The sequence below is a fragment of the Sitophilus oryzae genome, unplaced genomic scaffold, assembly GCF_002938485.1.
Source record: "Sitophilus oryzae breed Bouriz unplaced genomic scaffold, Soryzae_2.0 scaffold_1582_pilon_pilon, whole genome shotgun sequence".
In the NCBI taxonomy this organism is placed as follows: domain Eukaryota; kingdom Metazoa; phylum Arthropoda; class Insecta; order Coleoptera; family Curculionidae; genus Sitophilus; species Sitophilus oryzae.
Genome location: NW_022146261.1, coordinates 2,973,223 through 2,987,010, shown reverse-complemented (window position 1 = coordinate 2,987,010; position 13,788 = coordinate 2,973,223). Strand labels below are relative to the sequence as shown.

The window sequence follows — 13,788 nt, the reverse complement described above, 5'->3', positions numbered from 1 at the left end:
GCCGCGACCAAAATTTTATTATCGGTAGAGATCTTGGTCAAAATTCGGTAGAAATCGGTAGATTGGATAATTAACACGTGGTTTTATTAAGAAGTGCCCAAAGTAAGTCGTTTCTGGCGTATAAAAAGATGTTTGAAAAATACAAACAACACAAAATTGTATATTAAACATGAATACACAGAAGGAAACTCTTAAATAAATTAATAAATATCGTTTTAGAATTTTTTTAATGGATGCTCTTGCAAAGCCTCTCCAAGTATATACTGCCTAAAGCTATTCAAAAATATTTTTTAATACTTTTGAGAATTTAATTTTTACCGAGGTACTTAATACTCATTTAACATTTAAAATTCACTAGATACATAGATAGTTTACTATGTTTACTACTTATACAATTTTCATCATCATACATTTCATCATACAATTCAATTATTTTTAGAAATTTGATTCTTTTTGATCCCTTTATCCCTAAAAAAGCACAAGCTATACTTAGTCTGCTTTTAGTAAATTTTATTCTTGGTTTGAGGTCAGGTGTAAATAAATATTTTAGAGATTTACTCCATTAATTATTATTTATTGATAATTTAAAATTTATAAATTTATTGATAATAATAAAAGAAAAAAGAAATATTTCATGACGTTTCGACCATTTTTAAAAATTAAATGTAAAAAGTACAGTTTACCCTTGACACTTGATTATAATAGACAAGGCCTTGACAAAACAAAGAAACTTTCCCTGATAATAGGTGTACTGTAATTTGCGTATTTGTGATTCAAGAAAATATTACTCATTAAATATTTCATACAAATTCTATTACAACATTCGTTTTTAATATCTATGACACTAAAATATAAAAAGAATTAAAATCGGTAGAAAATAGAGACTTTTCGGTAGATCGGTAGATAGATTGCCAAATCGGTAGATCTACCGAAAAATTGATAGAAGTGGCACCACCGCCGCGAACGAGCCCGCCTCTTCTTGCAGCGAAGAGCGAACTCCCGGGCGGAAGTTTGCGGACGGCGCCGGCGGTACAGTAGATTAGAACGCTGCATGCACCATTTGCCCGCCAGTTCGCAAGTAATAAACAAATAGAATTACCATAGTTATCATGTGTAATACAGAAAAAATTATTGAAAACGTGCGTGAGCAACCAATTTTATATGATTTATCTCATAGTGAATATAAGAATACAAAAAAGAAAGACAAAATATGGGACGAAATTGCAATGTCTGTTGGTGAAATGACTGGTGAGTAAACATAATAAATTAAAAATAGATATTTTTAAAAGTATATATATATATATATATATATATATTAAAAAATAAAAAATGGTCCATTATTTGCTAATTACTATTTAGAAATGATACAAATTTTTCGCGTATTTGGAATGCTGTGTTCGTTGGTCTTCTCGTGTCATTTCCCATATTACGAAAAGCTCCATGGTCAGCTTCTAGTAAATTAAGAACTTGATCACAATTTCTTATGCGCAAAAAGTTGTGCAATAGACATAACTTTTACGCAGTAATTATCGTTGTATCCAATTTTACCTCAATAGGTCTTAAAAGTAAGCGCCACTTGTTCGTGATTCATTTTTCAAAAAATCCATCTATACTTTTTCTCCATACAGGGTGGGCCACTGAAAACTTACAATGGCTATAATTTTTAAACCAAAAAAGATATCAAAAAAAAAATAAAAAATACCGTTTCTATAATATCGAGGGGGAATACATATATGACGTATTTTTTGAACCACCCCGACTTACCCCTTAGGCGGCAACCCTAATCACTTGAAAATCTTAAATGGCAACACCCCACTTGTGGCGCCTTTTTGGAAAGCCCATGAAAAATGCTAAACGATGATCATAAAGATTTTAGGGTGACATTGAAAAACTACCCCTTACACAAAAAATTAGGTGGACATTAATGAAAAAAGTGATTTTAAGTTACAAATTAGGACTGAGCTAAATGAGGTATTTTTCAAACCACCCCTAGGTGCCACCCCCTCACTTCTAATCTCACCAATGCCATTTTGAAGCCATTGTCATTTTGAAGCTAAAAATAAAAAATGTAGATAAAAAGGCAACAAAAAGATGTTTTACTAATCGTTCAGCCTAATTTTGAGATAATGCAAATTCTTCCTTATCATCTATTTTTTTACTTTCAACAAACAGGAATCTTAAAACGGCATATCTTTGCGTTTTTGCACTGTCTTCTATCGATTTTCAATCGTTTGCAAATTTGGTGGTATTTTAAACCTTTATTTGATTCGCTTATTTGAAAGAAACATGGTTTATACTGTGGAAGAAAGAATTCAAATAGTTTTTCTTTATGGTGCTGAAGGTATGTGCTATTTGAGAACGGCCCGTGCTTTCAATGAGAGAAATCGGACAAAAACGTAAGTCACGTTTATGTTAGAGATTTGATTTTAAAGTTTCATGAAACTGGATCGGTCAAAAATAAAAAAAAGGACAGGGCCCAGGGTGCTCAATGAAGAAATGCAGATGGAAGTTATTGGTCAGGTATCGGTCAATCCAGAAGCATCAACACGCCAGTTGGCATCAATCACAAGTATACCTCGAACAACTGTCAGAAGGGTATCGAAAATGCACAAATTCCATTCTTACAAAATGAAGATTCTGCAGGAACTTGGCGACGGCGATCCAGATAGAAGGATTCAGTTCTGCGAACTAATGACGGAGGAAATTTCACTCAAGGAACCTTCACTCACTAAAAATATTTGTTTTAGTGATAAGTGCTCATTTTTTTTAAACGGAAATGTGAATAAGCAGAACTGCAGATACTGGAGCGATGAGAATCCGCACACACCCAACATCTTCAAAAGCTCAATGTTTCGTGCGGAATACTAGGCGATAAAATTATAGGTCCATTTTTCATCGACAGAAATTTGACTGGTGATGCTTATGTGGAAATGCTGAACAATTTGATAGAGCCAGACATTGTAAATGAGGTTGAAAATCAAAGAGATTTGGAAGGAAATTTAACTCTTAATGAGGACCTCATACACTTTCAACAAGATGGAGCCAACTAGGTTCGTTGCAAGAATTGCGGCAGAGGATAACTGAAGCATGTCGAAATATTCCGAGAGAGACTTTCCAAAAAGTGAGAGAAGAATTTGAAAATCGTTTGAATTTTTGTATGGAACAAAATGGCTGTCATTTTGAGCAATTGTTAAAAAAATTATCAATTTAAATTTCTTTTAAATTGTCACACCTACATTTCTTATCACTACTTTCCTGTAATTAAGTTGAAGTCTGTATGACCATCGTTTAGTAATTTCAATTAGCTTTACAAAGAAGTGTCACAAGTGGGGTATCGCTATCTTGAGATTAGAAGTGAGGGGGTGGCACCTAGGGGTGGTGCTATACAGGTTGATTCTAGGGTGTAGAGGTTCGATAAGAAGGGATTTTTCGAAATTCCAGTTCCAAGAGAGTGAAACCACCCCTCAAATATTACAATATTTTTTATTTAAAAAAAGGTCAAGTTTCCGAAAAAACGCTTAAACACGTATATTTTATTTTGTTTTTTTACATATTTTAAGATTTTTTAAAAACGTATACAGGGTGTTTCGAAAAATCTGGTCATTGATTAATCACGATCCTGCTTAAAGCGCTTGACGTAAAAAGCTGATTTTTGGAAAACAGTAATAAATTGACTTTAGGGTGTAGAGGTTCGATAAGAAGGGATTTTTCGAAACTCGAATTCCAAGGGGGTGATTAACTAAGGAACTATCCCTCAAATATTAAAATATTTTTTATTCAAAAACCGGTGAGTTTTTCGGAAAAACTCTTAAACACGTATATTTTATTTTGTTGTTTTACATATTTTAAGATTTTTTATATTTAGTAATTTCAATTAGCTTTACAAAGAAGTGTCACAAGTGGGGTATCGCTATCTTGAGATTAGAAGTCAGGGGGTGGCACCTAGGGGTGGGTCGGGGTGGTTTTTAAAAATATTTCATTTGCCTCATTTGGATACTTATGCTGAAAGAATCACTTTTTTCATTAATGTCCACCTAATTTTTCGTGTAAGGGGTAGTTTTTCAATTTCACCCTAAAAACTTTATGATTATCGTTTAGCATTTTTCATGGGCTTTCCAAAAAGGCGCCATAAGTGGGGTGTTGCTATTTAAGATTTTCAAGTGAGTAGGGGTGCTGCCTAAGGGGTAGGTCGGGGTGGTTCAAAAAATACGTCATATGTATTCCCCCTCGATATTATGGAAACGGTATTTTATATTTTTTTGATATCTTTTTTGGTTTAAAAATTATAGCCATTGTAAGTTTTCAGTGGCCCACCCTGTATATCTTCAGTTGGTTCTCACATATACAGGGTTGTTCACCACATACGACACGGAGTATTGTAGCTAAACGATTAGATTTTTACAAATTGTAAGTTTTGGGTTCGTTGAAGGACTATTAGAGCTACAATTTAAAAATATTTTTACAAGATACAGAGTGTCCCAAATAAGTAAAAAATATTATAGTTGTATTTTTTTAAATGGAACATCCTGTATATTATTCTATTTTTAGATTCTAGGATTAAAATAAAGGCAAATTTGATTATGGTTTATCACACTTAAACCTTACCGTTTTTGAAATATTTTCAATTTTATGAAATTGCAGTAAAAATTTTAAGGCTTCATTTCTCCAAGGGTATCAAAGTTCTTAATACTAAATATTTACTGAAGATGATTTATTAATCAGATATTGTGTTGCAATAATAAAAATTCTACTACGTTTTACAGAGTGTCCAAAAATTTATATTAAATAATTACTAGCTTTAAACGGCAATAACTTGTTTAATTTAAATGGAACACCCTGTATTTGACGTGAATCATATGTAGAATTTAATTGTCTATCAAATTATATTATACCATTTTTTAGCCATCTGTTCAAGTTTTCGTAGAAAATGCATTATCTTATAATTTAGACCTCATTTATCACTATATCCATGGAATATTGACATTTTAGATTATTTTTAAGATGTAACAAATTTTCAAAGAGTGCAGATACTAATATTGTCGATATATGTAGTTCGCTTATTTCATTAAAAAATAAAATAAAAAAACTGTTTAAATATTTTTTGTTAACGAGGACCAATTAATATGATCCCAGTATTCAAACTACATTAATTGACTGTTTACGTTGATTAATAATAATTGCTCCAAAACTGAAAAACTGAATTTTGTGTGTGTATTAGACAGTGTGGTAAAATGTAACACCTTATAAATTTTATTTCATTTTTTGACGAATGCTTATTTATAAAAACAGAAACGTTCATTTTCATAACTTATTATTATATTGATTTCTGAGCCAAATCCATGTTTATTGAGAATACTTTATTAACTAAAACAATTTAAAAGTATGTAATTACCTAATTTTTGGTCGGAAATAATAAAATAATGGTGGTATATTTAATTGGTATACTCTTTTAAAAAGATTTAAATAGTTTTTTTTGTATACCAATGGGCTTGCAATATTTACCACCTGTACATTTTGTACATATATGTTGCTTTAAAAAAAATCTGAAATGTCAATATTCCATGGGTATAGTGATAAATGAGGTCTAAATTATAAGAAAATGCATTTTCTACGAAAACTTGAAGAGATAGGTAAGAATGGTATAATAAAATTTCATAGACAAATAAATTGTGCATATGATTCACGTAAAATATACAGGGTGTTCCATTTAAATTAAACAAGTTATTGCCGTTTAAAGCTAGTAATTATTTAATATAAATTTTTGGACACTCTGTATAAGGTAGTAAAATTTTTATTATTGCTACATAATATCTGATCAACAAATAATCTTCAGTAAATATTTAGTATTAAAAACTTTCACACCCTTGGAGAAATGAAGCCTTAACATTTTTACTGCAATTTCATAAAATTGACGGTAAGGTTTAAGTGTGATAAACCTTATTCAAATTTACCTTTATTTCAATCATAAAATCCAAAAATAGAATAATATACAGGGTGTTCCATTTAAAAAAATACAACTATAATATTTTTTACTTATTTTGGAGATTCTGTATCTTGCAAAAATATTTTTAAAATGTAGCTCTAATAGTCCTTCAACGAACCCAAAACTTACAATTTCTAAAAAATTAATCGTTTAGCTACAATACTCCGTGTCGTATGTGGTGAACAACCCTGTACAAAGACTGCATCCTATTCCAGATAGAAGTGCAAACTTCCAACACTATGCCACTAACTGTTCTAAATCCCATTCGGAAACTGTGGCCAATAGTTTTAAATGAATCCCCAAGGAATTGGGGAGGAATTCTAAAAAGAAATTTTATTAAAGTACAGGATTATGTTAATTAAAAGTTATGCTTAGAAAATTATATTTTTTTGCAGGAGATGAACTGAAAAAGAAGTGGAAGAACCTACGGGATTCTTATGCTAAATTTTTGAGAACTGAAAAAACAAAATCTGGACAGGAAATGAAAAATTTAGATCGATATAAAACCTGGCCGTGGGCTCAACAAATGGAATTTTTACGAAAGTCTTTGTCATTTGCCAAGACACACACAAACAAAAACATATTACCGGTAAGCCAATCAGCCGAATCATCCCAGCTAAGAGAAGACACAAATCACGACCAATTGAACAATCATGAACCGGTTGAACAGGTAACGGTTGCTGAGAATATTCCTGCAATTATGGGTGATACTGAAGAAAACCAATTAAAAAAGCGACAGGTGTATTGCGAAGTAAAACAACCAGAGAAAAAGAAGAAAACAATGGTTAATTCCCAAGGATCAGCTGTTGAGCAGGTAATTTGTTGCCTGCATCAAAATAGAGAAAACTTAGCAGCTGATGATATTGACGACATATTTAAAGGATATGCAAAAACTGTCAAAAAATTTTCAAAAAAACGACAAGCAATTGTAAAATTTAAGATGTCGCAATTAATAATGGAAAATGAGTTGGCGCAGCTTGAAGAAGAGGAGCAGCATGCTCTCAATGCAAATACTTCAACATCTTTGACATTAGCGTAACTAGCAATTTATCCTGGGGTGAGCCTGGGAGGGGGGCCTGGGGTTGAGCACAGGGGGGGCCTAGGGCTTTTGTTTTTTTAAAAATGAAAATAAATTTAAAAAAACACATTTTTTGAATAAACGTTTTCATGAATTTCTCCATCAATAAATTTCATAGACTTGGTTATCAAACGGTGTTCCCGTAGATTACTTAAATACTTACAAATTTTCTAAAAAAATAAAAATTAACACATTTTTTGAACACTATAACGAAAATAATATTAAATAAACAAAACTAGAAAACGTCATTTTTACTGCATCACAAGCAAATAAAAATTAATACGTAGCCAAGAGTCAATTCAGGATTTCTCTGGGGGGTGCCCAGCAGTACATGGGGGGCCCGGCACCCCTGGGCCACCCTGTAGTTACGGCAATGCTCTTTGAGCAGACCAAACTTATCACAATCCTCGCTTCCAGACGTGAATGACGTGAATTCAATGTGAAAATGAATTTGAAATGTGAAAAATATATGAATTTTGGGTCTTCACTAGACAATCACTAATTAATTAATTCAATGTATATTTCTAATATAATAATAAAAATGTTTAGAAAATATGTTATAAATTATTTATTTACTAAGTGTTACTGCTAATCGTTCAGCTGGTTCGATGGATCTTCTGTAGTGTGTAAAGTTTTGTCTAAGTAACTACTTGTCAGTGATTCCCACGAGACCAACGAGACGAGACTTTCATAAAGTCTTGTCTCCTCTCGCCGATAAAATAAGGAGTCTCGTATCGATTCTCGTCTCGGAGCCTCCAGTCTCGTCTCGTCTCGCGTCTCGTACGAGAGTCTCGTGAAAGTATCGAAATTTCGTCATGCATAATCCTTGTTCCAGTCCAGTACGGGATATGTATTTACAGTTTGTACAAAACAACCTTGGGATCACGGGATATTTGTAAAAAAAACGGAACATTTTTGTAATTTATCTAATTTTTCTTGTTTATTTTTTATTAACTAATCGATATTTTAGGCTACAACTAGCATTGGACTACAACTAGCATATTAGCAATTATTAGACTACAACTAGCAATTATTAGACTACAACTAGCAATTATTAGACTACAACTAGCAATTATTAGACTACAACTAGCATATTTATTAGGCTACAACTACTACTAAACATTCAGGGTGAGGACTTGTGTAAAAAAAGATTGATCTCAAGTCACGTGTTCCCAAAGTTTAGTTTGGTTTTGTTTTGGTTGGACATAAAAATCATATATGTCATAGTAATACGTAAACACAAAACAAAAACCAAAAACTTAACATTAATTTTGAAAACAAGTAAAAACAATAATATAGGTACTAACAGCCTTCTCGGTCGCAAATGTTTTTGTTTTTCACCCAGTCATTTAGGCATAACAAACATCGTACAGATTCATTATTAAGGCGATTTCTGTGTTTTCTAATGGTTAACGCAGCATGAGAGAATAACCTTTCCGCTGGGACTGAGGTAGCTGGTATACTCAATAGATCTCGTGCCATCAAACTTAAAATAGGAAGTTCAGAACCATGAGTTCTCCACCATTGTAATATATCTGTGTCTTTATTACACCGGGGAATTGAACAGTATTTTTGAAGCTCCTGCATCCATTCTCCTTCGGCAGGGGTAGGATTTACTGCGTACAAGGCATCAAAATCAATTACAAAGTCCGACTTTTCAGGTTCAGAATTTTCTCGTCCTTGTTGCGCCACCGCTGTTTCTGTCGAACGTTGTCCCTCTAATTGATGAAAATAGACTTTACAAATATCTTGAAATTTCTGAATCGAATTATCTTTTAATTCTTGGCCCCATTTTGTCATATCAAACGTTTCTTTATTTAACTTATGACGTGGATCGAGAATTGAAACTGCAGCATAAATCCAGTTCGTTTTACGATAATGCTTTAGTATTTTATCTCTCGCAGCCTGAAAACCAACAATAAGCTGCTCTTCAAGATCTCTAAGAGCATATGGTTTTAAATCAACAACATTTTGACATAATACAACGAGTCCATGTCTGCCTTTAAGAGCTACTTGCAACATATCATCACTGGAATTCCAGCGTGTAGGTACATCCAACACAGGTGTCAGTTGCCGAGAATTACCAGTTGCTTCACACGCACTTTGGAACTTAAGTAAAAGTTGGTTTTTAAGTAAAGGTTTTTCAAGTGTTCACCTGCGAGACTCTCGTGCGAGACACGAGAAGTCTTTTACGAGACTCGAGACGAGACCATTAAAAGTCTCGTCTCGTATTGTCCCAGTATCGCCTCGAGCCTCGTCTCGAAAACAAGACGAGACCATCGAGACTCTCGAAAACGAGACTCTCGTGGGAATCACTACTTGCCTAGTAATGTCTAATTTTATAAGATTCAATATTTCATCAAAACATTCCACGCTCATTCTAAAATACACTAAAAATCGCTCTGTGTTTTAGATCTTGAAAATTTGTATAAAATTCGCCTTTAGATTCTCGCTCTAAGTTTATATCATGAACCCAAATTCTTCGTTTTTTTTTCTGAAAATAAAAAAATAGCGTACGATCTAGTAGTCTAGTATAGCTATAGCAACTGGAGCTAATAAAACATTTAATTACCTCTGTTGTTCCTCCTCATCTTCCTCTAATAAAGCCAAGAGTGAAGATATTTGTTCAATGTTCATTATTATTAAAAATGAAAATATGTAATACCTTTCCCTAAACGGTGCTGACATTGACCGCCAATGAGGAAGATGCATATATTTTATTTTTCGCCACAAACTGTTCAATTTATTAGAATAAATATGTGTAAATGCAAATAAAAACTTTTTTCTTGAAAGCAGTACCACAATTTTATAAAAAGGGCCATTAAAATACTATGGATAACGCAAACGACGCCCCGCGAATTGAAACGATATTCTACTGGTCTGACGTCACCCGCCATTCTCGTAGACGCGCGATGGCCAGCAGCAGCCAGACGTGTTCCGTTTATGTACGTATTTAGGTGGCGTACTAAGACATTTTTGTTGCTTTTAGCGTTGATTGAAGAAGCTTTTTATGCTTTTTTGTGCAGTTATTATTTGTATGTGTTGTGTGTTATGAAAATTTTTTAAGTAATGGCAGATTCCGGGTTTGTAAAAGCACAATCAGATAACTTGCCAAAAGTCGATGCTTTCATGTTGGCTGCTTTTATAAATACAAATTCCCAATTTATTGGTGCTGAATTACGAGGAAAAAAACAGAGAGGTATGTAACATTTATTCTTTGTAGTACTGAGGCATATTTAAGTATAAGTAGGTACCTACTGTTACGAACTTTATATAGTTATAAATTAATGTTATAAACTTATTTTTCAGATCAGGTAGGGAGACGTATGGAGATGTAGGTTATGTAGAAGTGAAAAGAGACAAAAATATTTGTTTAGTACGTGGAAAAATATCTCCAGAGCATAGCGTGAAAAAGAAAGTTTTTTTTATATATTGACACTCCCTTACTCTTGTTATTTTTAAATATTTTTTTTACGAAATTATAGGAAATACATTGTTTATCAGTAATGAAAATATTATACAAGGTGTCCCATAAGCAAACGCCAAAATTAAGTTACTTATTTAAGTGAAACACCCTATATATTTTTGGATTCTTCGGAAATTTCTAGGTATTCTAGATATATTTCATGTATAATATCCTATACCTATCTTCAAATGTTTACGAAATATTGACAGTTGAAAAGCGAAAAATACCTAAAATTTTCTGGACCACCTTCTTTGAGACACCCTGTATAAATAGAATTAATTTTTAAAGAGAGTATATGAAAAACCATGGAACTTTTTTATTTAATGTTTTCTTCTACTTGCAGTTAAGGCTGTATGTGGGTGTCAAAATATAATGAATAACCATGTACATTCAAATTTCATATACCTATGTAAGACAATATACATAAATATATGAACTTACATCAAAATAATCTTCACAACAATAAATCGTAAAAATAGAGGATAATTTAACGTTTTTCTTTTCAACTCTTCTTATGGCCTTGGACCATTTTTTTCTGTTTTCGCTCATCCATTACTATTTATAAATATCACTAATTACTAATTATGTATTAATTAACACAAATAACTAAAATTTTGACTCGGATTCAACAGCGTTTAAAAGCAAACTGTGTAAAATAAACACGCGTCTGGCTCCACTCAACCAGAAGAACGGCGGGTGACGTCACAGCGGCAAGGCGCGATAGCGTTTGCCCGGCCATTTAAATTAACAATATTTAATTATTTAAATATTGTTAATTTTTAAGCATTAAAACCTATAAATAAAATACTGTATAGGAACATAATAATTTATTTAACTCCATACTCCTTGCCATACTCCAACTCAAGGCTGCAATCTTCAGTATCTTTTTTATCTAACTTGGTTGGGAGTGAACAGGGAAGCACGGTTGGGAGCTGGCACAGAGTATCAGTAGGTATCCCGTAGGTATTCAATGTTTTTGATATAGTCTTTATTCTATAACAAGAACCTAGCAGTTGAAGAAAATAATTTGTATTACTCGAAATAATACCAGGTATAATACCTAGTCGTTCCATAGGTAGCAGAAAAGAATGTGATGTTTTAAATTAAAAAAAATAAATTAGCAATGTACGATTATTATGTGCACTCACTATTACTATTAGGTATGTTAAAATAATTACCGAGATAAAACTTACCTTTAAAGGAAACGTTTTGTCTGGGTCTCAACCACAAAACAAAAATTACAAAAATGCTGAATAATCGTGGAATCTGAAATAATCAATAATGACAATAATCTTCTCTTCTGACAAGCTAAAAGAAGAGGCACATTCAGTCAAAAACAATTTATTACTCCGATTTGCTCCGATTATCAACAGATTTTAGTTATCTCCTTCTAGAACTAAGAAATAGAAAAAGCTACTGACAATCTAATTAATCCTGTCAAATGTTTAACTTGCAAAGTTGGAAACTTCCTTTTTTGACCGCCTAAACGCTATGGGCGTCTGGGATGCGCGGTGACAAAATAAACTTGTCTACGTAATGCCCTATTCCACAAGCCCTCTCACTTTAGTTATTAGTTTCTCTCTGGGAGGAATAAAGTGCGGATTACAACAGGCCTCTTGACAGGACACATGGCTGTCAAGTGTTACCTGAACAGGCTCAACCTGTATCAAGGAAGTCTTTGCTGCAGACTCTGCGATAAAGATCCTGAAACAGCGGAGCACCTAATATGTCATTGCGAGGCTCTGGATCGCAAGCGACAGTTTTTATTTGGGTGATGCCTACTACCATTTTAAGATACAAAATGCAGTACTGTTTTCTACAATTGCTGGGTTTATTACAATTTATTTTTTAGTGTAATTAAGAATCTATAAAAAAAACTAATATATAAAATCCTTAAGTGACTGACATACTGATTAATCACGATCCTGCTCAAACCACTCAACGTAAGAAGCTCAATTTTGGCATACAGGTTGACTCTAGGGTGAAGAGGTTCGATAAGAAGGGATTTTTCGAAATTCCAGTTCCAAGAGGGTAAAACCACCCCTCAAATATTAGAATATGTTTTATTTAAAAAACGGTCAAGTTTCCGCAAAAAACGTTTAAACACGTATATTTTATTTTGTTTTTTTACATATTTTAAGATTTTTTAAAAATGTATACAGGGTGTTTCGAAAAATCTGGTCATTGATTAATCATCCTGCTTAAAGCGCTTGACGTAAAAAGCTGATTTTTGGAAAACAGATTGACTTTAGGGTTAGGTTAGGTTAGGGATTTTTCGAAACTCGAATTCTAAGGGGGTGAAACTATCCCTCAAATATTAAAATATTTTTTATTAAAAAACCGGTGAGCTTTTCGGAAAAACTCTTAAACAATTATATTTTATTGTTTTTATAATTTTATTGTTGTTTTACATATTTTAAGATTTTTTATAAATTTATACAGGGTGTTTCATAAAATATGACCATTGAGTAATCACGATTCTGCTTAAACTGCTTGACGTTTAAAGCTGATTTTTGGCAAACGGATTGACTGTGGGGTGTAGGTTCGATAAGGAGGGGTTTCTCGAATCTCAAATTCCAAGGGGGTGAAAACGCCCCTCAAATATTACAATATTTGTTATTTAAAAAACGGTTAGTCTTTCGGGAAAACGCTTGGACAAGCATAGTTTATTTGTTTTTTACATATTTTGAAATTTTTTAAAAAAATCATGCAGGGTGTTCCAAAAAGTTGGGTAATTTCTTAACCAAGATTCTGCTTAAACTGCTTCACGTAAAAAGCTTATTTTTGGCAAACGGATTTTTCGAAAGTCAAATTCCAACGAGATGAAACTACCCCTCAAATATTACCAAGTTATATAATAATATCGCCATATTGTTTTTTCTCATGCTGACATATATATATGTGAGAAAAGTTTATCCAGTTTGTAGGTTAATGGAAATTCTTGCTTTGCTTTATCATCACCATTACAAATGATTAATTCGACGCGAACGAAGTCGCTGGTACACGCTAGTAAATAATAAACTATTTTACATTTAGGTCCTAAGACAGGGGGGCCCACGAAGGCTGGGGCCCGGCTAGCAATCGCCACCCTGACTATATGGCCAGTCCGACCCAGTGCACGGTTATTTTAAAACTTGTCGCAACCTTGTAAAAACATTTCACAATATTATAGAAACGTTGCTAATACTCGTAGAACGTTGAAGATAGTTCTTTTTTCAGATATTTCATCAATATTTTGTATTTTGGATTAATACAATATTG

At 32.8% G+C, this 13,788-nt stretch overlaps 2 protein-coding genes across 5 annotated transcripts in view; one reads left to right on the top strand and one right to left on the bottom strand.

Moving 5' to 3' along the window:
- Positions 1 to 13,788, bottom strand: part of LOC115879531 (D-2-hydroxyglutarate dehydrogenase, mitochondrial-like) — a 186,491-nt gene that overhangs the window by 34,206 nt on the left and 138,497 nt on the right. The gene's annotated exons all lie outside the window — the stretch shown is intronic.
- LOC115879532 lies at positions 1,021 to 7,076 on the top strand. Its single transcript, XM_030896416.1, has 2 exons — positions 1,021 to 1,248; positions 6,379 to 7,076. The coding sequence occupies exons 1-2, from the start codon at positions 1,110 to 1,112 to the stop codon at positions 7,020 to 7,022; spliced, it is 783 nt and encodes a 260-aa protein (XP_030752276.1). The 5' UTR covers positions 1,021 to 1,109; the 3' UTR covers positions 7,023 to 7,076.